Here is a 23,829-nt window from a genome sequence, read left to right as displayed (position 1 = left end):
TAAAATCGGCGTAAAGCCATACTCACTATTGTAATAATGAGACCAATGTTAGTTCGTGAATCAAACCTGGGTCTTCGGCGTGACGAGCGAACGCTTTAACCACAAGGCTACCCGACCACTCCTTCGTTTGTGTAAGATCTGAGGAGGGGATCTAGTGCTTAATTCGGTACATTGACTGGTTCCATGTCCTATGGAGTAGATGGCATCTCATGCCTTCAGCCACTGGTTTCTCTGGACTAGTCTGGCTATAACTGGACTCGGTCGTAAAACAGCATTCTCTCACAATGGTAAGTTAGCAGATGATATCTTTTAAAGTGATATACTTTTATTGACAGGGTCTGTCAGGAAAATTCCACTTCGAATCACCACACCAGTCAGTCAGCGCAGGGAATGAGTGTAGTTTGGGGAATAAGGTAAACATTAAGAAAGTCCATGGATGTTGAAAAAGGAAGTTTATGGTATGATCCCAAACAGGTCATCGATTTGTTGAGTGTTAAATTATCTAGATGAGGTGAGCTTCTGTACCTGTGTTACCCTTGATGTATGCATACAATAGCAAGTACATGGATACAAAGTTTGTTATTCCTTCTAATGTCTTGATGTAGTTTCCTTAACCATTATCAGCCTGTGAAGATCCGTGGTAGAATAGGTCTTCAGCAACCCATGCTTGCCATGCATGTCATCGTATCCCAATTGTGTTAATCGATGCTCATGATGTCAATCAATGGATTGTCTGGTCCAGAATAGATTATTCCAGACTGCCATCATATAGCTCGAATAGTGTTGAATGCAACGTTAAACAACAAACAAACCATAACCCTTATCAATATGTGTCCATTATTATTATTGTTATTATTATTATTATTTATTATTTATTATTATTATTATTATTATTATTATTAGAAGAAGAAGCAGCAGCAGCAGCAGCAGTAGTAGTAGTAGTAGTAGTATTTTTACAAATGAATTCTGTACATCCTACATCAAAACCATCTTTAAACAGGTTCGAAAATGTCTATTTCGGCGGTCATATTGACATCATATATCTCTTTCTGTGACTTATTCAGTTAGGTTGCCATGAAAGGATTTGTTTTAAACAACATTGATGGACACTTGAAGGGATGATACGTGCAAAGTTTAAACATTGTATACGCATCGGTTAAAGAGAAAATGGCAAACGTGATCGTCATATTGAAACAACAGCAGGCATACATCTGTACAACAATAGTACTTTAATAACACCATTTTTATATATATATATTAGAACGTCCACAAATAGTGTGTGCAAAACTGCCTGTCTTCATGTGCACAAAAGTAACATCAATAATGGAGGAAGGTTGCATTCGATGACAAGCATCTGACGACGCCTGAATCGTGATGCCAGTAGGTGTCACTTGATGGCTATCCAGCATCACCTCGAGACGACGTCTGGAGCGTCAGTAGCAACTTCTGGAGAGGGATGAGTGCAACGTCTTATCCTCACCTTTGACAGAAGTCCGTAGAGCACGCCACACCCAATCATACATCCTCCGGCGGCATAGAAGGTGTTGTCATAATTCCCCGACCCGTCATACAGCAACCCTGTGGAACACGCACACATATGAGTGTCAACACTCGGCCCTACATTGCCAGATATCCCGCATCTTTTCAAGTTATAAGGCATATGCCTTAAAGTGAACGAGTCTGGTTATACCCCGGAGTTTGGGAAACTACAAAGCCACACCATTTTCGTCTTGTGACACCCATTTGTCTCTCAACATGAAAACATTGTAGGTAAATTACAGTTAAGTATTGATCTGCGTCCCTTATAGTCTAAGAAATGTCCATACCATCAGCCAGAGTGGGTAGCCTAAATAATATAGAAATGCATTTCCCTGATTGTGATAGTGTATCTGTCATAATTCTTGACTACATTCTTTACTAAAATATCTATAACATATTTAGCAGTGTTAATTTCACCATTACGAAGGAGTTTATTTGCAATGAATTTTCAGTGGTTTATGGCTGTGTACCTCTTATGATGAGGATTGTCTTAATACTATTTCAAATTACAAAGAAATGACATTTCATAATTTAAAGTTGGCATTGGTGTCAGTAAATGGCTGGCTTCTTTAGTTATATTTCAATAGTTTTTTAAAGTTCTTTTTTTCTCCCAGCGATTGATATTGGTATGGAGAACTTTGGTTTGCTGCCAGGAAATATCGTGGTCAGGGTGGTCATAATATTGTTTTGTTTTTTTTACATTAATCCAATATATATATATACTCAATACATATCTCAATACGAGTCATCTGATAAAGGCACCCTGAAACGTCGAACGTCGATACAAAGAAGAAAGTGGTTGTTTTCCATTACTTAAGTGTCACGTATTCATCATCTGTCACGTTTCAAATGTACGCGCCGGAAGTGGAGGGTTTTCCAGGGAGAGAACTCTGTCTAATTTTGTCTAGAGTAATACTCGAGTAATAACACAAGGGATGAATCCGGGGCTTCGGTTTATCGAACGAATGCTCTAATCCCTAAGCTACCCCACCGCCCCATATGAATTATAAAACTTACACTTGATCCTAGATATAAACGTTTCAACAACAAACATATGGAAGCCCTAGGTAGAATTTAGTGCGACTCAATCGGTGCATTGTTGGACGGTTTAACAACTACGGTTGTCGTAAATCCCACGCCGAAGCACAACTTTGCATCAGCCGTAGTCTTAAAATAGCTTTGTGAACCGGGATCTGGTTTCCAAACGGTTGGTGAGTGAGTTGGGGTTAACGTCACTTAGGATAGATTTTAGCTACATCACGGCGTGTCATCTTGGAGTATGAGGAAAGGCCAAAGTGATGCAAGTAGTAAAACTTTGATGAACCTCACGAACACGTGTTTGTGTTGACACACCTAGAATCCCTGTCAGGGATATAACTTAGCAAAGTGAATTACGGCACCTTTGTCAACATGGCGACGAGGGGTCACATGGAGGTGTTCGACGTTAACCAAAAAGAAAGCTGCTTTCTCGAGCTTTACGACAATAGTTTCAAACTGGCGACTTCCATGCCAGACTATACTTTGAAAATTATTTTGACCAAATTCTCAATTCAATTTTTTGAATCCTGAACAAAAGAACATTCTGGAATGTCCAATAGATTGCCGAGATTGTATGGCAGTTCATCCCGCAAGCTATGACACGTCTTGTCCGTTGATGTTTAGCTCATATTGAAGCGAGAGATTGACGATGATTTTGATGGAATCAATCGTACAGCTCGTAAATGTCGTTCGGAATACACCGAGTTAACCTTTTCGAGGTTGCATGATTAGAAAACAAATTTTGACTGTAACTTTCCTGATCTGGTAAGCGACTCACTGATCGGTCGGATGACAGGTTGTTCTGACGTGACCCGGGTTATATATATTGTTTTATTCCTTTTATTTACAAAGGGAGGCATGGGAGAAAGTTCAAGGGTTGAAAGGTTTGGTTTGTATCAGTGTGTATGTTGTTTTACGCCACACTCAGCAATATTCCAGCTATATGACGGTGGTCTGTAAATAATCCAGTCTGGACCAGACAATCCAGTGGTTGACATCATGAGCATCGATCCAGCAATTGGGAAACGATGACATGCATCAACCAAGTCAGCGAGCCTGACCACCCGATCCCGTTAGTCGTCTCTTACGACAAGCATAGTCGCCTTTTACGGCAAACATGGGTTTCTGAAGACCTATTCCGGACCTTCACGGGTCGGAGTTGAAAGGAGATTATTAATAAAGGAAATAGTTATGATGGGGGCAGACAATGTTCACATAGATTGATTTATCACACAACCGTATCGTTTACGTCCTTGCACAAGTAGTAGTGTCCTTGGATAACAGTCATGGTACACACATCAGTGTAACTGTTGTTTAGCGGGACAAGTGGGATACATAAAAGGAGACAGCAGACTATATCAACATCTGACTGGTTTAGGAGAGAAGCACCGAGTTCGCTAGGACCGATGCTTATAATGACCAAATAGAGGTTGTTTCGTTCAGCTGTTTTCTTATTACACTTGCACACAATATGAGTAAGAAGGTCAGAAAAGTTCTCAGATCTTTTTTTGGCGGTAAGAACTAAGATCTGATTTTAATGAGATTGACTCAATGAAAACGTATTAAAAAGTAAAAGACTATGAAAATATCATTTGCTGATGTTTTCATCAAAATTTCGTCTACCCAACACAAGATGCCAAGTGATAAGTAAACCCCTCCTTACTCAAATAACTGTTTCCGCACCCACCATCCCAGAAAGGATTTCAGTGACACAAACATGAACTGATCTCAACCCAGTACCTTGAGGTACTCATGATCACCAGACACCTACCTGCAATGGGCGGGCCTAGCAATTCCCCGAAGCCCTTCAGAGTCATGATGTAGCCATACCCTGAGCTGAGCTGCCCGGAGCCTATGATGTCCACCAGCATCACTAGACTCATGGAGTCTGCAGGCGCTGAGGACAACCCAAACACAGCTGCCAAAACTGCAAGTGGTGTGAACGTAGAGAAGAGGGGCATAAGTGTCAGGGCTGTGCCAGAGAGAGCTGCAGTGACACAATACATGGCGGTCTTGTTAATGTTGCGGATATCCATTAGAGATCCAAAGAGGAGGCAGCCAACTAGCTGCGAAGCGCCTATGATGGATAGGAGAAAGGAGGCGTTCTTCTTGTCCACGCCTTGTTCTATGGCCTTGTCAGAAAGGTACACGTAGGGAATGCCGACCCAGAGGTTGAAGACAAAGACAGCAAACGTGTAGAGCAGATACTTAGGGTTTGTGAAAACATGAAGGCTCAAGTTTGAACAACAGGCTTTCAAGATTGCCTTCAAATAGCTTCCATTCTTTATACCGAAGCGTTTCTCTTTGTCCGTGGTGACATCATTCTCATTGCAGTAACTTTGAAGAATAGAGGGTGAAATATGTTCCGTAGGATATGTGGTTTCGCCGACAAAATGTTCAAATTTTTCATGCGTAGGTATGGTAGAAATACCATCTTGATTTTTCACTCGGGTTCTCTCCGTTCTCGGTGGTGAAGCTGGCTGAAATAGGGCACCACATACACATACATTCAGCATGATAGCAGACAGAATCATCAACGTCCCTCTCCACCCATAGGTCACCAACAAGTTCTCAAACACTATGGGCATAAACACCGTCCCCATCCCTGCGCCACACTCCGAGATGCCAGACACCAGCCCCAGCTTACTGCTGAAATGATGATCGAGAATCACGGAACATGCTAGGTAAGGAAAAGAAGCTCCTATCCCGGCCAGACAGCCAAACGTCAGGTACATCAGACCCAGCGACTGTACAAATACGCTAGCCAGTATTCCAAGTGCTGTGACGACTCCTCCAACCATGGCCGTAGTCCGACATCCAAGTTTGATAGCGACAAGACTGGCCACAGCTCCGCCGATAAGAGGAAGAGAGACAAACAGCGAACCAACTAATGCCACACTGCTTTTTGAAGCCCCGAAATATTTCCAAATGTCGGTGAAGAGTACACCGAAGGCGTTGAAAGACCCCTCGAGTATGAAATGGGTGAAGAAAGATCCAATAACAACTAGATACTTCCAGTGAGGCCTGCATGTCTTAGTGAGTTTGGGAGTAGAGCCATTACCATCACAGTCCCGTGTAGCTGGTGGTGTTGTCTCCTCTACTGACAGTGTGGCCGGGGAAGAACGACCATTGGGGACGTCATCTGAAGGCGACTCCACCATGGTGATGTCTGTTGTTCCTAATGTAGACTCGGCTGTATGCTCATCTTCCTGGTCAGACAACTCAGTACTTTCTCGGAGATGTGACTTCCCCAATGCAGTGGTCTTGATGTTCAATGTGAGCAATGTGTTGGTTCCATCTTGTTTTTCTTCAGCTGTAAACGAATCATCATTAAAAGGAGCTGGTGCCTTTTCTATGCCCTGGTCCCCCTTGTCCAGTTCACAGAGAGCCAGTGCTGCAGTGGGGACCTCGTTGTCCTGTCCCACTCGAGGCTGACCAGTACCGTCCTCCATGTGTCGGCACGACGGTGAGGAGAGAAGGATTATGGGCTACCATATAGGTCAATTCCTATACACTGTGACATCCTCGCTCAGCTGAAGGACGTGACTGGCATGATGGACTGTGTGCATTGCATTTGTAATGAAAGTTGATACGAGTTTATCAGTTATTATATTTTTAGGGGCCGACCATTTGATATTCGGGTCGGGGGTGGGTGGGGGATATCGACAAAAAGGAATTGTCATTGAACATACTTGAAAACAAATCATGCTTCAGACGCCTTCAGACACAGGATGTGATTTGTTTAAAAACATCAGCTCAATTTGAATAAATGAATGGTCGGCCCGTATAGTCCATTATAGTCCATGAAACATACATGCGAATCTGAAATGTTGCATTGTAGAAACCGATATTTAACACTGTCTTCTGAAACAACAAGGTGTATGATGCGTTCTCTTTTGCTTGTCATGTTATGTTGTTATATACATGTTGTGGTGTATTTGTTTATTTAGTTGGCACTGGGGGCGGTCGGGTAGCCTAGTGGTTAAAGCGTTCGCTTGTCACGCCGAAGACCCGGGTTCGACTCCCGACATGGGTACAATGTGTGAAGCCCATTTCTGGTGTCCCCCTCCGTGATGTTGCTGGAATATTGCTAAAAGCGGCGTAAAACCATACTCACTCACTCACTCACTAGTTGGCACTGTAATTCCCCATGATTCCCAGTGAGGTGATCTAGCTTTGGTTGCTAGTGGTCTATAGCCTGGTTTTAATTTATAAGAACTAATCTACTGAAATAGGTTTGTTTTATATCTAAACTGTGATATTACCTTACTGTCTTACTGTCCCCCATCGACAGGTCTTAAATTATAGTAACTACCTTGTTCTTATCGCGATATGGCTGCAATATTGCCGATGCGATGTAAAATTTTAACTCACTCACTCATTGTTTATTTAGTTCTATCTTACCGAGGCAAGGGCGTTAACTGATTGTAAAAATCCAGTTTCCACCCTTGCCGAACTAGAATGGAATTTCGTAGCTCGATTGTAGCGCCACCAGTGGCTATTAAGAGTAATGCCCCTTCCATATCCCTCCTATTGACCAATCAGATTCCGCCTCTCGTATCAACTGCATTCGCTTCAAACAAAATGGCTGCGCCCAGTCAAGACGATCTGATCGATAATCGAAATCTATATTGTAAAAAACGGGTCCTACCTGGTGAAGTGCATAATATCACTTGGGCACATTGATTCGGCCAATATGTCCAGCCACAATATAACTCCGGAATCCAAGCCTACTTCGGCAAGGGTGAAAACTGGACTTCTATAGTCAGTAAACACCTTTGCCTTGGGAAGATGATTTCGTTCGGTTGGACCTTTGACTTTTATGTACCACCTGTCTCTTATTGCAGTCATGTTCAAACTATATTTTAAAAAAGTGAGCTTAATGTCTGAGTGAGTGAGTGAGTTAATGCTTTACGTCACATCGGCAATATTTCAGCCATATCGTGACGAGAAGTTATACATGAAATATACATATATTTAAACTTTATAAAAATCTGTCATCGAAGGACAGTATGATAACTAGAAGATCACAGATAACTTAATGTCTGAGAAAGGCCCAAATTGTTGCAGCTCTTTCTTGGTGAAAACTAAACTAACATATAATCCATGAAACAAAGTTGTGAATTGGTTTAAGTAAATTTATTCTACAGAGGAACACATCAATATTGTAGGAACCCTAAAATACCCACGAGCACGGGTATGGTGCTGACAAACCTAGAAACATAATCGGTGCGAACCAGGATTCGAACCCACGATCATAGGTTTCTGGCGTGCCCAAGGGACGCAACTCTGCACAGCGAATCGCGGCGCCTTAGACGACTGGGCCACCCGTGCCCCCCTTAATTTCAGCTGAAAAGGGGATGAGTAAAGGTTAGATCAGAGAAGAGGATGAGAGTGGATTGGATGTAAATATATAGACCTCCCTGGTTAGAAAGCCACCCTGGTTATAATGTCCTTTTTTTTCTCAGAACGGATTTCTGCAGTGCAAAATTCCCTGGTAATAATGCCATTTTTTGTTTAATTTTGACAACAAATAAGCAATGCAGTAAATCAATTAGAGATAATTCCCTCTTCTAAATAAAAAACTAATTGCATTGGTCTCACTGATTTCACAACTGATCCTCATACAGAGAGTCTAATTCCTGAGCAGTTGTCACACGTTAACTTTCATTTCCTGCAACCTACAACAAGACACCTACAACCCTTGATGCTGTTGTCACCCATGCATTCAAGTCCCAGTACCGTCAACTCTACTTAATCATCTGATAGACTGTATTGACAATACACTGCCCCTAATGAAGATGATAGAAGGCCACCACCATCAACGACTACGTGCAACCACTACAACATGTTGAGGGGTGTTGAGGAGTACTGAGTCAAAAGCCAGTCCAAAATCTGGGGCTTTGGAGCAGTGCTCATACTTGATTGACACTGGCAAAGTATCGGCTGGTTACAGGTAGACTTGTGGACAATTTTTATTTGAAAACGCGTCTTTGACACATTTCACCCAAGGATTGGCAATGTGTATGATGAAATCTTGTTTGAAAAAATACCTTGGATTGAATGGGTGTGTCTTGGTTCCTATTTAATCATGGTAGTTAGGTCTGGTTTTCACCGCCCTGGTTATAAAGCCATCCTGGTTGTAATGTACGGTGGCCCATAAGGGACATGGAGTCTGTTTTTCAATATTTTGATGTTTCACCTACTTTTATCGTAACCTTTTGCAAATTAACACAATTTGTAATACAAATATGTGATAAATCATGTATAAAAACAACCGAAAACATGGAAAATGTACTTTCAAGTAGCTATTGAGTCGCTGAAATGTGAAGCGAAAATGTCAAAAACCAAAACGAAAAGGTCAAAAACTAAAATGAAAATGTCAAAAACAAAAACGAAAATGTCAAAAACTAAAATGAAATAACCGAAAACTATTTCCACCGCGGTGATAATATTTCCACAGCGGTGTTAATAGTTTTCTGTATTTTGATTTTCGTTTTTGACATTTTCGCTTTTGTTTTTGACATTTTTATTTTAGTTTTTTCATTTTCGTTTTTGACATTTTCGTTTCACTTTTCAGCGATTCAATATCTTCTTTACACATGATTTATCACATATTTGTAAGACAAATCGTGTTAATTTGCATAGGGTTACGATAAAAGTAAGTGAAATATCAAAATATGGAAAAACAGACTCCATGTCCCTTATGGGCAACCGTAATAATGCCATATTTTCGCAAGAAACTCCGCTTTGGGTTCTGTTTTGGGTGACTAGGTCTCTGGGCATATTCCATACAAATCCGTACAAAGAGAGATGTATAGCTGGGTCCAGCAAATGTACCACCAAAATCTCTGCCTCAAAGATTAACCATAATCCTTAATAATATCAAGGAAGGACTTTCTTTATATTCACAGTAAGATTTTGAGACAAGTGGAATTAATACCATGTGGATTTTCAAAAAGGACATGCTTGACCTTTTGTAATCTCATAAAGCACCGAGTTCAATTCTGCCAAACATTTCACTTTTCAAGTTTGCACACCACTATCAAACATGAGAAACCCCACACATCTTCAGAGGTTCAGGACAATTTATCAAAAATAAAAGCAAATGCCGTGTGAAGTTTACTGAGAAGACAATATGTGAAACGCTGGACTTTCTCACTAAAAGCATCTATGTAAAATGTGTGGGTAAGACAAGAAGTAAGAATCCACCAATTGTGCCAATTCTTGCTGATCTGTGTCTTTATGAATGAGTATGAATCGGAATTTCTGCTCAGATTGGCAAAGTCAAAACAAGGTAATTCGGCGATAAAGTTTAACTTAGGCATCGGATATATCGATGGTCTTATATCGTTCAATAACCATCACATAGCCAATAACCTTGCACTGATTTACCCACTTGAACTAGAACTGAAGGAGACCAGTGAGACTACCTCATCTGTTTCATATTTAGATTCAGGGTGACAAAACGCTCTCCACATGACCATGACAAGAGGGGTAATTTGACTTTACACAGTAGACAACTTTCCCTTTACGTAGAGCAATACTCCAGCTTTTGGTGTCCAATTTTCACAACTTCTGAGGTACAATTGATCTTTCTAGGAAGATTTCAGAGAGCGCCATACGATTCTTGCTCAAAAGTTGTTAGGCCACGGTTATAACAATTAAAGACTTTTTTTTATAGTTTTTAAAAAGTTTAATGCTAGACATGTGGAGGACATGTCCAAATTTGACACATCAAATATGATGTCCGATGCAATTCCCTAGCTTGACTTGTTTTTTTCAGATGAACACTTGACTTGCTTTTGCATGTGTTTGTGACGGGTGCCGCCGGTGTGGCAGGATGCGCTCACCTTTTCACGAACACCAGGTATCATCACTTTTTGATAGTAGTTCATAAACACATGCTCATGATAAAGTCGGAATCAGCAGAAATGTAGTGTAGTGTTTCATTGCACGATAAACAACGACCACGAGTCGTTTATTTCTTTTAGCAGATATCAACTTTATGTACAGCCTCTTTAAGGATGATGATAAAATGTACAGACTAAATAATTACCCGTATTTTACTAATGACGCCTCCCTCAATATAATCATGAAGTTCATTTTATGCACAGGTGGGCAATTCCCGCACATTCTCACAATCCTCGCGTCGATTAGCTGTACCTTTTCTCCTAATACAGATTGTCAGATCTCTCCCGCTTTTGGATGCGATCGTGAGGCCATCGCGTTTATCGGCGTTGCCCAGCTACATCTATGGGGAACAACTCACAAGACACTCTCGTCTGAAAAATAATGTAGTCCAATATATGACGTCATCAAGTCAAGCGTATGTTCGAATTTCCAGATGTGACGCCATGATAGAACAATGTTTTATCGTGAAATATACCACAATTCGTTCTTCATTGTGATTTATCGCGTAGCTATCTTATATTTCAAGATAAAACATTTTTCGTCATTACGTCATTTCTGGAGATTCGAACATACGCTTGATGACGTCGTAAATTGCACGATGCTATTTTTGGGAGGGTAGTGAGTTGTTCCCTTTAGATGTAGCTTGGCAATGCTGTCCGGATAAATGTCCGTCAATTATCCACTTGTCACATTTCCTCTTTTTACTGTTAATTGTAACCCACATGTTCATAAAATGGACTTGTCCGACACTACCGAGGTCGGATTATATTTTGTTGTTGTTGTTGCTTTAAGTGTTTAAGAGGTCGCCTTCTGCCACAGCAATTTCGGCTGACCTGTCCCTCTTTGGGACTCCTGTGTGTGAGTAGGGTACACATATCTATTGTGAGTTGTTGCATTGATATGATTTTTATTTTCGTAAATTGATATAATTTCATTTTTATCCTTGGCTGCTCTGTTTATATACGTTCGAGTAGCTGTCCATCTCTCAGAAATAGAGTTAGTTTGGCCTTCGCTATTGCAGCTCTGTGGATCGGGGACATAGACGCGAGAACAATGAGTGAGTGAGTGAGTTAAAGTTTAACGTCACATCGGCAATATTTCAGCCATATCGTGACGATACAAAATTTGACATTAACAATATATATTAAGCTGTATAAAATTCTGCCGACAAAGGGCAGTATAAAAACTAGCATATCACAGATTTTCGTAAAACTAGTTTGAGAATATGTTAAAATAGATAACTAACTTAATCATTCGACAACACATTATAAAAACGGGCTATAGATCGCAACCAACTAAAGGTTGATCACCGCGCTGGGGACCATGGGGTCTTACAGTACTTTTGCTACCTGCATGGACCTCAGTCGGATTTACATCATCCCTCCAGTTGTTGGCGATGGCTGACAAATTTAGCCAAACATTAAAATAACACATATACTACTATTAAAAACGTGGAAGAAATAAATATACTTTGAAAGACGTGGTCTTACATACCCTCTCAGGGGGACAATGATCTTTCACTACTTTAACCCCCTTCGAAGATACTGCAACTAACAATATCAGTTACTGATTTATTCAACCAATTGTAAAAATGAATATATTTATTTACAAAACTTTGTAATCAAAATTTATGAATCAATTGAATTTCCTTTAAAAAAACAAAAATTAAACGAGAACTTATCTGTTTAAAAAGATCCTTGATGCCTGAAACTTTGAAATATTGATCCCTTGTGATGGAAAAATCAATGCAGTCAAGGCGAGCACAATGAACTATCTCCGATAAACTATGCTGATAGAGTTGCACATCTTCTTGGAGAGAATTAATTAATCTTAGCTTGTCTTTCGTGCATCCCTGTTCACAGTAAAATGGGTTGACAATATTATGCTTGTGGCTCTTTTTTTAAAGTGCTAAAATAGATAAATGAATGAATGAAGAAAAATTGTATTTTTGTTTCAATTTCGTGCATCCCAGTAAAATGGGTTGGTCGACAGTCATGCCTACTTTGTCTAACTAGCAAAGTCACTCATCCCTGACTATACCTGGGTTGTCTAATAGCTACTGTTTACTTGTTTATTAATTAGACGAAGCAGGTTGATACCATTTAAATAAGGTAAAAAAACAAAAAAGCTTGTAAAACAATTAGCATCATTAAATAGTCTGTTAATACTGTTAATATACCATATAAAAAAACGACCCGTGGTCGTGTTTATAGTACAATAAAACACTGCAGGAGAATTCAATAAATCACTCGGGCCGTATTTCGTCACACTATAAACAACTCCCCATTGTCATGAATTAATGATAATCAGGGCGAATTTACTATCATAGGATTCTGACACACCCAACGAACGCCCTAGTCATCGTAGACTTTACTCTAGCATTATAGTGAGTGAGTGCGTTGGGTTTAACACCGCTTTTAACAGTATTACAGTTATATCACGGCGTTCTAGCATTACAAGCTGACGCGCCCCGATATGTCTGCAATGTGTCCAAAGTGGAGTTATACTCTACTCACACACTCAACTCCCTAGTTAAGATATGGAGACACATTCTATCAACGCAGCAAACGACGAGAAAGTTGAGCCATGGTCAAGTTGTAAATAGTTCACCATCCCAGCTACACACCCACCACGGGGTGTCACAAGGACAATGCTGTAAGCCAGTGGATTTCCGACAGGCAGCACCAAGGATACTTGGATGGTATACCCAAGCAGATTAATGAAATATCAATTTATCCACCGCCTTCTGGGCATAAGGCATTTTAAATAGTACACAAGACCTGAAATGTAAAGACAATTCAAAAATATTTTTGTGCAAATACAATTATTAATGCACAGGGCTCGGCATGACCAGCTGATTGATAGGACCGGGCCCATCCTACCACCCGTCTAGGCGAAGTAAGGGTCAAAGTGGTGTGTTGGACTGAGGAACACTTTTGCCGGTTCCGGCGTCCTCAACCACCAGACTCCCTTCCACTGCCGACACAGGGGCGCAACCCGCGGCATTCGGATTAAACCTAACATTACAACTGCCAATATTGTTTTAAATAATGTTTCTCCTTTCGGGCTTTTGTTGTCTGTTCCTTGGCAACTTATCAGACCGGAAGTGGACTTTACTCTTACACAGTTTAAAAAATCAGACCCAAATCAATTAATATACCAACAAGAATATATAGAAGTTAGAATATGAATCCCACCGTTACATTTATACAGATGGATCCCAGGACGGTAGCACAGTTTCCAGTGCTGCTGTCACTGGATCAAAAACCATATCATCCCGATTACCTGACCATAGCTCAATCTTCACAGATGAAGCCAAAGCCATTTTAACGGCTTTGGAATATATTCAAAAACAATCTAGCAGTAAACGGTTCATCATCTTTTCAGATTCACTTTCTTGTCTACGGGCAATAAAATCGAGTTCAAGTCATCCATTCATATTAGATATTTTAGAATTGTTCAATGACCTTGCAACTCGTCAATACGACATCGTCTTTTGCTGGTTGCCCAGTCATGTTGGAATCACGGGTAACACTATGGCCGATGCTGCAGCAAAAGCAGCTCTCAGCAAATCTGTGACACCACTTCTTATACCATACAGCGACTACAAACCTTTAATTAGATGCTATATCAGAGACCAAGTAGGTACTAATAAATTACATGCAATAAAACCTATCGGTTACACTTACATGGGTTGTCAGTCCAGATTTGAAGAGGTCATTATGCGACGATGTCGTATTGGCCATTCGCCTTATACACATGAATATTTATTAAAAGGTGAAGATCACCATTCTGTGTCCCTTGTGATGACAGAATCAGTCAAGCATGTTAATTCTTGTTTTTTTTCAAAGAAATAGAGTTAATAGATAAATTTTGATAATATGTATTGTAAAAAGTATGTGATTTTAATTTGGTAAAATGATTATATAACTGTTTGTTAGTGGCTGTACCTTCAAAGGGGGTTGAAGTAACGTAAAATAATTGTCCCCTGAGAGGGTACGTAAGCCCTACTTCATTTTCCTGGATTTTAATCGTAGAATTCTTTTTTTTTTTTTAATGCTTTGGCTTACACTTACTGTCAATCACCAGTAGCCTGCGGGATGATGTAAATCCTGCTGTGGTACCATGCAGGAAGCAGATGTACCGTAAGTCCCCGTGGTACCTAGTATGGTGGCCTAACTTTGGTTGCTGGTGATCTCTAGCCCCATGTTATAATGTATTGTTCCGAATAGCCACTTTATGGTAACATGCAAGTTTTAAATCTATATCTGTGATAGTCTCGTTATTTTACTGTCCTTTGTCGACAGATTATATAGTCTTTATTTATATATTATTCCTGTAGAACTTGATTTAGTCATGATATGGCTGAAATACTGCCGATGTGACTATAAATCTTAACTCACTCAGTTGTACAATATTCCCTCAAAATTACAACACGCTGGTAGAATAGGAGTTATCATTCTTGTTTGAAGCGACATCTGGTGTTTATGCCACTCCATCCCTTCGAGGGTCACCAGTCTCCATTTGGCTGCTGCCGGAATGGCACGAGTTAAGCAGGAATACGTCAGACGGCATTCAACATCGATTGTGTCCACCATTAGCGTTAGGTGTCACATCATGTAACACATTGTATTGTTTGTTTTCGACCATCGTAAGAAAACCCGTTGTTTTCTATTTGTCCCGTGTATAATGTTCTGCTGATACCAATTTGGAGGAGTGAGTGTGGTTTTACGCGGCTTTTAGCAATATTCCCGCAATATCGCGGCGGGGGGACACCAAAAATGGGCTTCACACATTGTACCCATGACGGGAATCGAACCCAGGTCTTCGGCGTGACGAGCGCACGCTTACCCACTAGGCTACCCCGACCGTCCCCAATTTGGACGAAAGGAATTTGGCATCAATATTGACTGTTTGGTTGATACATGTTTTCGTATCCCAATTGCGTGGATCGATGCTCATGATGTCAATCACTGGATTGTCTGGTCCAGACTCGATTATTTACGGACTGCCGTCATATCGCTGGAATATTGTCGAGTGTGGCGTTAAACAAACAAGAAAAACGCTCTCCATTGTAGTCATTAATGTGGGAGGAAAGCCTGAAATGATGCAGGTCGGACACGTTTAGCACTGGTGAAACCAGTCAGAAGGAGCGTGGGGCTTACAAGTTGGGATCTGGGATTCAAACCCACGATCAGGGATCCAGGCACGACAAAGGGAGGTGACAGCAAATTGCGGCGGCACCAGGTAACAACTTGACAACACAGCTAATTTTAAAACTTTATTGAAACAAATTTACAAATGTCATGATGGAAATCACCAAGTAATCACGCATTTAAACAGCCGCGTGTTTTACAAGATGTTACAACGAGACAATGAAAGGAGCATAAAACATGTATATATTTGTGGATATGGACTGCTTTAAGCAGAATATCAGATAATCAGACATTGTGCAAACACTTCCTCCGCGATGCCGGGCTGTCTCCTCAAGATACGTTTATACTTATTGAATGTTTGACTACCTATCTCTGTCTATATATGGAACATGTATCGTCATTAATATCACTGGAATTTGCAATGACAAGGGTAAAATGTGACCCATATCAACGTTTTGAGTCGTTTGTACAAGGAACTTATGGTTTGATACCATGTTTGAACTCATAGTTTGAATAATCTCTATGCTTGTTTAGAAGGTATCAAATGAATACATCCAGAGCAGCATGGCTCAACCACATCTGTATATATTCATTCTCATGACAGGCCGAAAGAGTTTCAAAATTAATATGACAAATGCAGAATTTGAAGCATGGCGGAAACCTTAACTATAAACACTAACCCTATGTGTATCCTTAATTATAAACACTAACCCTATGAGTTCCGACTGTCAGCATTAACGTTTGATCAGTGCTTATTTGTATTCAGATGTATATATCCAGGGCAGCATGGCTCCACCACACCTGTATATATCCATCCTCATAATAGAAACCAAAATACATTTCATGACGGTTTTGGAGTAAGTGGTAACAGAACATGGACGGAAGAATTACATCTGACTTTGGAAGACAAAGCTGATCAAGGAGAAGGGGTTTGAATTGGAGAAGGACTTAGTTAATTGTATCAACTGATATCTATGTAGTCAGCATCCTTTGTAACTATGACCATACAGACTGTGGTGTTGTAGTCTTCAGTGTGACAAGCACAGATATGGGAGCAGCATGGCTATTGGGACACTCCAGTTCATGAGAGTTCATTTACATTGTGGAGGGAAGAAGCTGGGTCCACACAAGTCCATTGGGATTCGGAGGAGATGCCTGTTGGAGAGAGAAACATTCGTTTTATATGAACGCAGATGGACGATGGTTAAACATGCATGTATATATATATTCATATGTCTATTATATACACCGAAACATTTGTTTTACTATTGGAGCAGGACTGAATAACGTTCTGGCAGGTCGGAGTGTTCTGAGGGATTAATTTGTCCTGAGCCTTGACAAGGGCGTTCAACATTATTTCACTAGGGACATATAATGCGTCATTCCGAGTAGCGAGTGGGGTATTCTATATATTACCACAGTCACCCCTGGTGTTCTTTGTTTTATCACTAGTAGAGGCATCATGGCCCACTTGCACAAAGCGATTTTAGCGCTACGACTATCGCAAGCCTATGTTAAAGTGTGGGAGTTACGATCATCTTAGCGCTAAGATCGTTTTGTGCAAGTGGGCCCATGTCAGTTCCAATAACAGATTGACTACGTCACACACAGACTGACGTCAAAAACAAGGAATGGCGTCATTATTCATCATATGCAAGCCATTACTTGATATGACGTGACGTTGCTTTGGTATGCTTCGCAAACAATGAAAACAATGTGACAATGGAATGACGTAGACAATTAGCATGAAGAAGAAATTTTATTGCTCAGGGAGAATTACTGAAAATAATTGCACCAGTACCCCTGCCCCTATGGATAATATGCTATACTACTATTTGGTATCGCGATTTGCCTAATGATATATGACAGGGCTGTAGTATGGAAGCGTAGTATTTCCACAGTGTAAAATATAGCATCTACGTAGAAGGTTTTGTCTTGCATCGAATTATCGCACTATTTTAGACACGTAATAATGAGAGGAGAGTACAAAATGTTCTCCAACTACAATCAAAGAAACAACTATAGGTCAAGACTCACACTTTTGGCGGAGTTATATATCAACCATAACATGATTGAAGCCGAAGAAATGACTCGAATATTTTGATTGTCATGATTTCTCCATTACAGAAAGGACCCGTGAAGATCCGGGTTAGAATAGGTCTTCAGCAACCCATGCGTGCCGTAAAAGGCGACTAACGGGATCGGGTGGTCAGGCTAGCTGACTTCGTTGATGCATGTCATCGATCCCAATTGCTCACTGGATTATCTGGTCCAGATTCGATTTTTTACAGACCGCCGTCATATAGCTGGAATATTGCCGAGTGCGGTGTAAAACAATCAACCAACCATTACAGAAAGTAGGTTTATGAGGTAAAACGTGAATATGAAAGAGTGAGAATTATCCAAACTATCAAAACTATTCCAAACCAGTACCCGTTATCACCCAGTGAAGCACTGAAGGACCAATTCTGCAGTTTGTGTTTTTATTTTAGTGCTGACAGTTTGACAATTTGAAATGATCGGAGTATGTTCTAAAAATACGGAAAAGGCCAAATGAAAATATACATGCTGCCAAACATTCAATTAAATTAACAGTACTTACGTTATCAGCTACACATAAACGTTGGTATAAACTAGTGTCCAACTAGGGCCGCAACTTCACAAGACAAAAATCACTGAGTTACGATATTTATACCATATGAACTCGCATACGCAGTTGAAAGTCTCCTTTATACATAGCTGAAAGTGTGAAGGTAATATGTTTGGAGACTGGAACTTACACGCTTCCTGTGTTGAGCCACCGTGACTATTGCAACTGATATACAATCAATACTACAGACAAACTGCAGCGACCGAGGTTTTTACACTCACCATTAGAGCGGTGAAGGTTGCAGTAGACGGGTGCAGTAGACGGGTGCGGAAGACGGGTGCGGAAGACGGGTGCGGTAGACGTAAAGCTGGGGCAAGGATGCCTGTACAAGTACAAATTGTGATCAGATGTCATTTCTCACACACAGGAACACGAACTTAAAATTTAACTGACCAAAAGATAGGTAGGAAGTTTTGTCATTCTAAAGAAAGTTGTTTGGAACAGACTGTCTGTAAGTGAGTCTAATAACTGTTAACCATCAAATAAGTGCATCTTGAAACTTACCTTGTCATTTAGTTCTGTTCAACATCCTACCATGGCACCGCACATGATTAGGAATATCCTCCTTAACTCATGAATGTTAACCGAAATATTTTGTTGAGGTGACGTTTTCACCAAAAGCAATTTGATACGTTTTTGGAAGATACTAGTGAGATATGACACGCTCATTTTAAATCGCGTACATACTTCCCGTATCAAAATCTTTCACAACAATCCCCTGACTGAAGACAGTTGACCAAATACAATCACCCTAGAAAATGTTTGTGAATACAACCGAGTCATCGTTCAACTAGAAAGTGTTAGCGGGTGTTTCAGGTAGAAATGTGAGCCATGAAACATGAAACATCCCTCAACACTTCAAAGCAGCCGAGTCATCAGGAGGTACACATGGACACCACCAGGGACTTGTAAGTGGACGATGTGTCAAAAGCAGGACCTTGTAGAAAGGTTTGGATATACAGATAATAAGACCAACATGTTAAGTTGGCATCTTTGGATCGCGCAGGTTATGTGAAGATTGAAGAAATGCTTTGTTTTGTTTAGTGATAAGATACACTGATATCGAGTATATCAGAGGGTGTCAATTCCTGCACATGAAGCGGTATATTTGGAGAATGTTGGAGAAGGTAGCCTGTCAACACACCTGAAGAAGAAACAAAGTTTCGTTAATTTCTCAATTATTCAATCCATTTTATAAACAAACATGACCAATTCACATACGCGTGGCCGTTTTTAAAGTTTTGGTTGATAGTGGACACACAAATAATGTCGGAAATGCATGCACTTATATGACAACTGTTCAAGGGAAATGTACAGCAGGAATTCAATCTTTATACATTAAAAATTAATTCATACTGTATAAATGACTCGTTTCAAGCTTCAGTTTTACTTACTGCATCTGAGGAGGTAACTCCAGATGGCATGGGCGCTGAAGGAGGAATGACTCGATGACCAATGGACTGTTGACGGTGAGACCAATGGCAGCTAGTGGATGAGGTTGAGGATGGTGGAAACTGGATAGACGGCAACTTCGCCTGGCAACTGTTAAGGTGACTGAGGCTGTGTTCTGGTCCTCCGGAACGACACCTGAAGTACTAGTGATAAGGAGATTTTCGTTAAGATATATGAAAGAGGCAATTAACAAACACCGGCATAGGAACATCTATTACTTGCCAATGTACATACTATTCTACTAACACCAACTTTAGAAACTATAACCTTGTTTACGATGAGACCATGGACAGCTGGAGATGTATACTGTCTTGGTTGAGTCCGGATTAGTTTGGTAACAGAGTCTGATAAATTTAGGCTGAGTGTATGTCGGGTGAGGTACCTGAGGCAGGTGGAGGTTGAGGCAGGTGGCAACTGAGGCAGGTGGAGGTTGGTGGCAACAGAGGCTGGTGGCAACAGAGGCTGGTGGGGCAAGTGGCAACTGAGGCAGGCGGCAACTGAGGCAGGCGGCAACTGAGGCAGGAGGCAACCGAGACAGGTGTCAACCGAGGCTGGTGGTAGGTGGCAACTGAGTCTGGTGGCAACCGAGGCAACAACTGAGGATGGTGGCAACTGAGGCTGAAGGAGGCAAAAAGACAATCTTTAGAATTTTGAAATTTTCCAATCGCAATATCATATACTTGTTCCTCTTTGACGAGGTGTATGGAATTGGAGTTTCTGGGACATTTAAGGGAGGTAGAGTTACCATTGCATGTGGCAAGGTGAGGGGGTGAATGAAAAGCGAACAGTGGTCGATGGGATGGTAGAATGATAAACATGAGAACAATCACACATGTGTTTATTTGTTTGTTGTTTAACGCCACATTCAGCAATATTCCAGCTATATGACGGCGGTCTGTAAATAATCGAGTCTGGACCAGACAATCCAGTGATTGTCATCAAGTTTGAAATCAACCAAGTCAGTGAGCCTGACCACCCGATCACGTTAGTTGCCTCTTACGACAGGCATAGTCGCCTTTTAAGGCAAGCATGGGTTGCTGAAGACTTATTCTACGCCGGATATTCACTGGCCATCACACATGTGACTGGCCCTGATTGTATTCAACAACCAAAAGGTACTGGGTTACCTATTCTGCACATAGAATAGCCCTATTCGATGTGGATGAGGCCAATGCTCGCTGAATGCACTGTCTGTCCCCAATACAGATAGTTATTATTCAAACATACACTCGCGTGATAACAGCTATTTTTACTATGTGGATATTATTATTTGCCCGCTGGTGTCTTAGGCTGTAGGTGCAATCGAGTGGCATCTCTTGACGTTTACAGTCTTCATTGTGTATATAAAGTATCCAGTTAACTTCCAGGGATCTAGCGTTCATATACTCACCATAGACTAGAGCTGAGGCGTGTTAGGCGGACGTGGTAGGCGGTGTAGTGTATAGCTGCGACAAACTTCACTGTAAAAGTACAGATCGTGATCAGATGCCAAGTCTCACACACAGGAACACAAACAGAACTGAACTGACGAAAGGCGTGTCGTGTAAAGGAAAAGATAGGAAGTTTTGTATTCTTAAGAAAGTTCTTAGGAAGAGTCTGTCCATATAATTTAGAATTGAACTTATGAACGCGGTGTTCTATAAGTCGGGGAGTTCTGAATGTCTTAAGACAGTTGTTTGGAACAGCCAGTCTATAAAGTAAGTTACACTATTTAACCATAAAATAAGCGCAGTTTGGAACTTACCTTGTCACTTAGTTCTGTTCAAGAATCATCCATCTTCGTTGAAGACTGATACAGCCAACATCCTTCTATATCGCCGCACATGATTAGGAATATCTTCCTTAACTCATGAATGTTAACCGAAATATTTTGTTGAGGTGACGCTTTAACCCATTGTAATTTGATACATTCTCGGACTCTAAGATCTGACACGCTCATTTCAATGCGCTTATTAAAATCTTTCACAACAATCCCCTGACTGAAGACGGTTGACCAAATACAATGACCCTAGAAAATGTTTGTGAATACAACCGAGTCATCGTTCAACTAGAAAGTGTTAGCGGGTGTTTCAGGTAGAAATGTGAGCCATGAAACATGAAACACCCCTCAACACCTCAGAGCTGCCGTGTCATCAGATGGTACACATGGACACCACCAGGGACTTGTAAGTGGACGATGTGTCAAAAGCAGGATCTTTGTGGAAAGTTTTGGATATACAGATAATGATAAGACCAACATGTTAAGTTGGCATCTTTGGATCACGCTGTTTTGTTTAGTGATAAGATACCCACTGATACGCTCGATGTCAGTGTATTAATTCCTGCACATGAAGCGGTGTAATTGACTGATGTTGGAGAAGGTAGCCTGTCAACACACCTGAAGAAGAAACAATAATTTGTTAATTTCAGAATTATTCAATCACCTCTTTAAACAACCATGACGATCGGATCACGTTTGTGTCCTTCGTGAGGTTGTTTATAGTGGACGGAAGATTATCTGGAAAGTATGTACTAACATAACCACTGCCAAAGTGAGCTATAAATCAGAAAAACAATCTTGCTTTAAAACGAAGGGAAAATGTTTGCCCTAAAGAATTAATACCTGGAGAGTAAATGATTCGTTTATAAGTTTAGTTTTACTTACGGCATTTGAAGATGTAACGTCAGGCAAATGCGGTCGCCAGTGGCAGCTTGTGGCCACAGAGGCTGGGCACCTATCGCTGCCATGTTCTGATGAACGCAGCCTGGTCGTTATTTCGATGTCTGAAGTGGTAAGAAGATTTTCGTTAACATATGAAGAAACAGATAATGTTAATACCAGGTGATGATAAACCTGGAAACAATCATGTCAAATCAGGATTCGAACACGAAATCATAGGTAACGGGGACGTCTGTGGGAGGCAGAGTCACCTTTGCATGTGGGTGTTGTAGAACGCCGAGTCCGCAATGTGACAGCTAATATTTTCTAACAAGCAAACTGGTCGATGGGATGGTAGAATGATCAAAGTGAGTACAATTACACATGTGAATGGTCCTAATTGTATTCAACAACCATAAGGTACTGGGTTACCTATTCTGCCCAGGGTCGCCCCGAGAGCATATAGGACATAAGAACCCTGTCAAATGTTGGTGAGTGGGTGAGGCCAGTGCTCGCTAAATGCAATGTGTTCCAAAAGGAGGGGAATGGAGTAGAAATGATTCGTTTACAACTTTATTTTCACTTACGGCATTTGGGGATGTAACTCCAGATTAACCTGGTCGCCGGTGGCAGGTCTTGTTCAAGGAGGCTGGTCACCTATCGCTGGCGTTTCCCTTTAAACTTAGCCTGGTCGTTGGTAACTACGCCTGAAGTGGTAAGGAGATTTTCGTCAACACATGTAGAAACAGACCATTTAAACACAAGGATGGAAACTCCTGTTCTTTGACCAAGATACACAATCTACTTCTACAAGCATCTACCAACACCAATTTCCGAAACATACAAGTATGGGTTGCCGGAGGACACTACTGACCCGGACGTTCGCGGGGCTAAACGTGGGCGAGTGAGTGAGTGCCTGAATATCATTATTCCACCAATATCAGGGCGGATACCAAGAATGGGCTAAACACATGGGATAACAACGTAGGTTTTTCGCGAGTGAGAAGCCAGCGGTTTAGACACGAGGCTAACCCACGTAGAACTGGTCAATGTGTTGATTACTCCCTTTGTAAATGATACATCTGGACACATTGGGTCAACTCACTTGTCATGCCTCCTCCAAGGGTCATCTGAACAGCACCTGCCGGCTTGCGGACGCGTCCCCTACTCTGTAATGAAACAAACAATAATTAGACCCTTACTCAGCCACTGGGTACACAGTCCCAATTATTAAAACGATACAAAACCTAAATCATGTTCCTATTGCGGAGGGTGGCTGTCGGTTCGTTTATATAACGCCGCGCTCAGTAATATTCTAGCTATATGATGGCGGTCTGTAAATGATCGAGACTGGAACAGACAATTCATTGATTGACATTGACATTCACGCAACTGGGATACGATGACATGTCACTGAGCCTGACCACCCGATCCCGTTAGTC

At 41.0% G+C, this 23,829-nt stretch overlaps 1 protein-coding gene across 1 annotated transcript; it reads right to left on the bottom strand.

Annotated features, from left to right (window-relative positions):
- Nucleotides 1–871: 871 nt before the first annotated feature.
- LOC124142697 (monocarboxylate transporter 14-like) lies at nt 872–6,080 on the bottom strand. Its single transcript, XM_046511284.2, has 2 exons — nt 4,349–6,080; nt 872–1,578 (listed from the first exon to the last, which is right to left on the bottom strand). Exons 1-2 carry the CDS (start codon nt 6,027–6,029, stop codon nt 1,409–1,411), a joined length of 1,851 nt encoding a protein of 616 aa, XP_046367240.2. The 5' UTR covers nt 6,030–6,080; the 3' UTR covers nt 872–1,408.
- Between the last annotated feature and the right edge of the window lie 17,749 nt (nt 6,081–23,829).

The sequence above is a fragment of the Haliotis rufescens genome, unplaced genomic scaffold (assembly GCF_023055435.1).
Source record: "Haliotis rufescens isolate VD_foot unplaced genomic scaffold, xgHalRufe1.0.p SCAF_20, whole genome shotgun sequence".
Lineage (NCBI taxonomy): Eukaryota > Metazoa > Mollusca > Gastropoda > Lepetellida > Haliotidae > Haliotis > Haliotis rufescens.
This window is presented reverse-complemented; position numbering and strand designations above follow the sequence as displayed.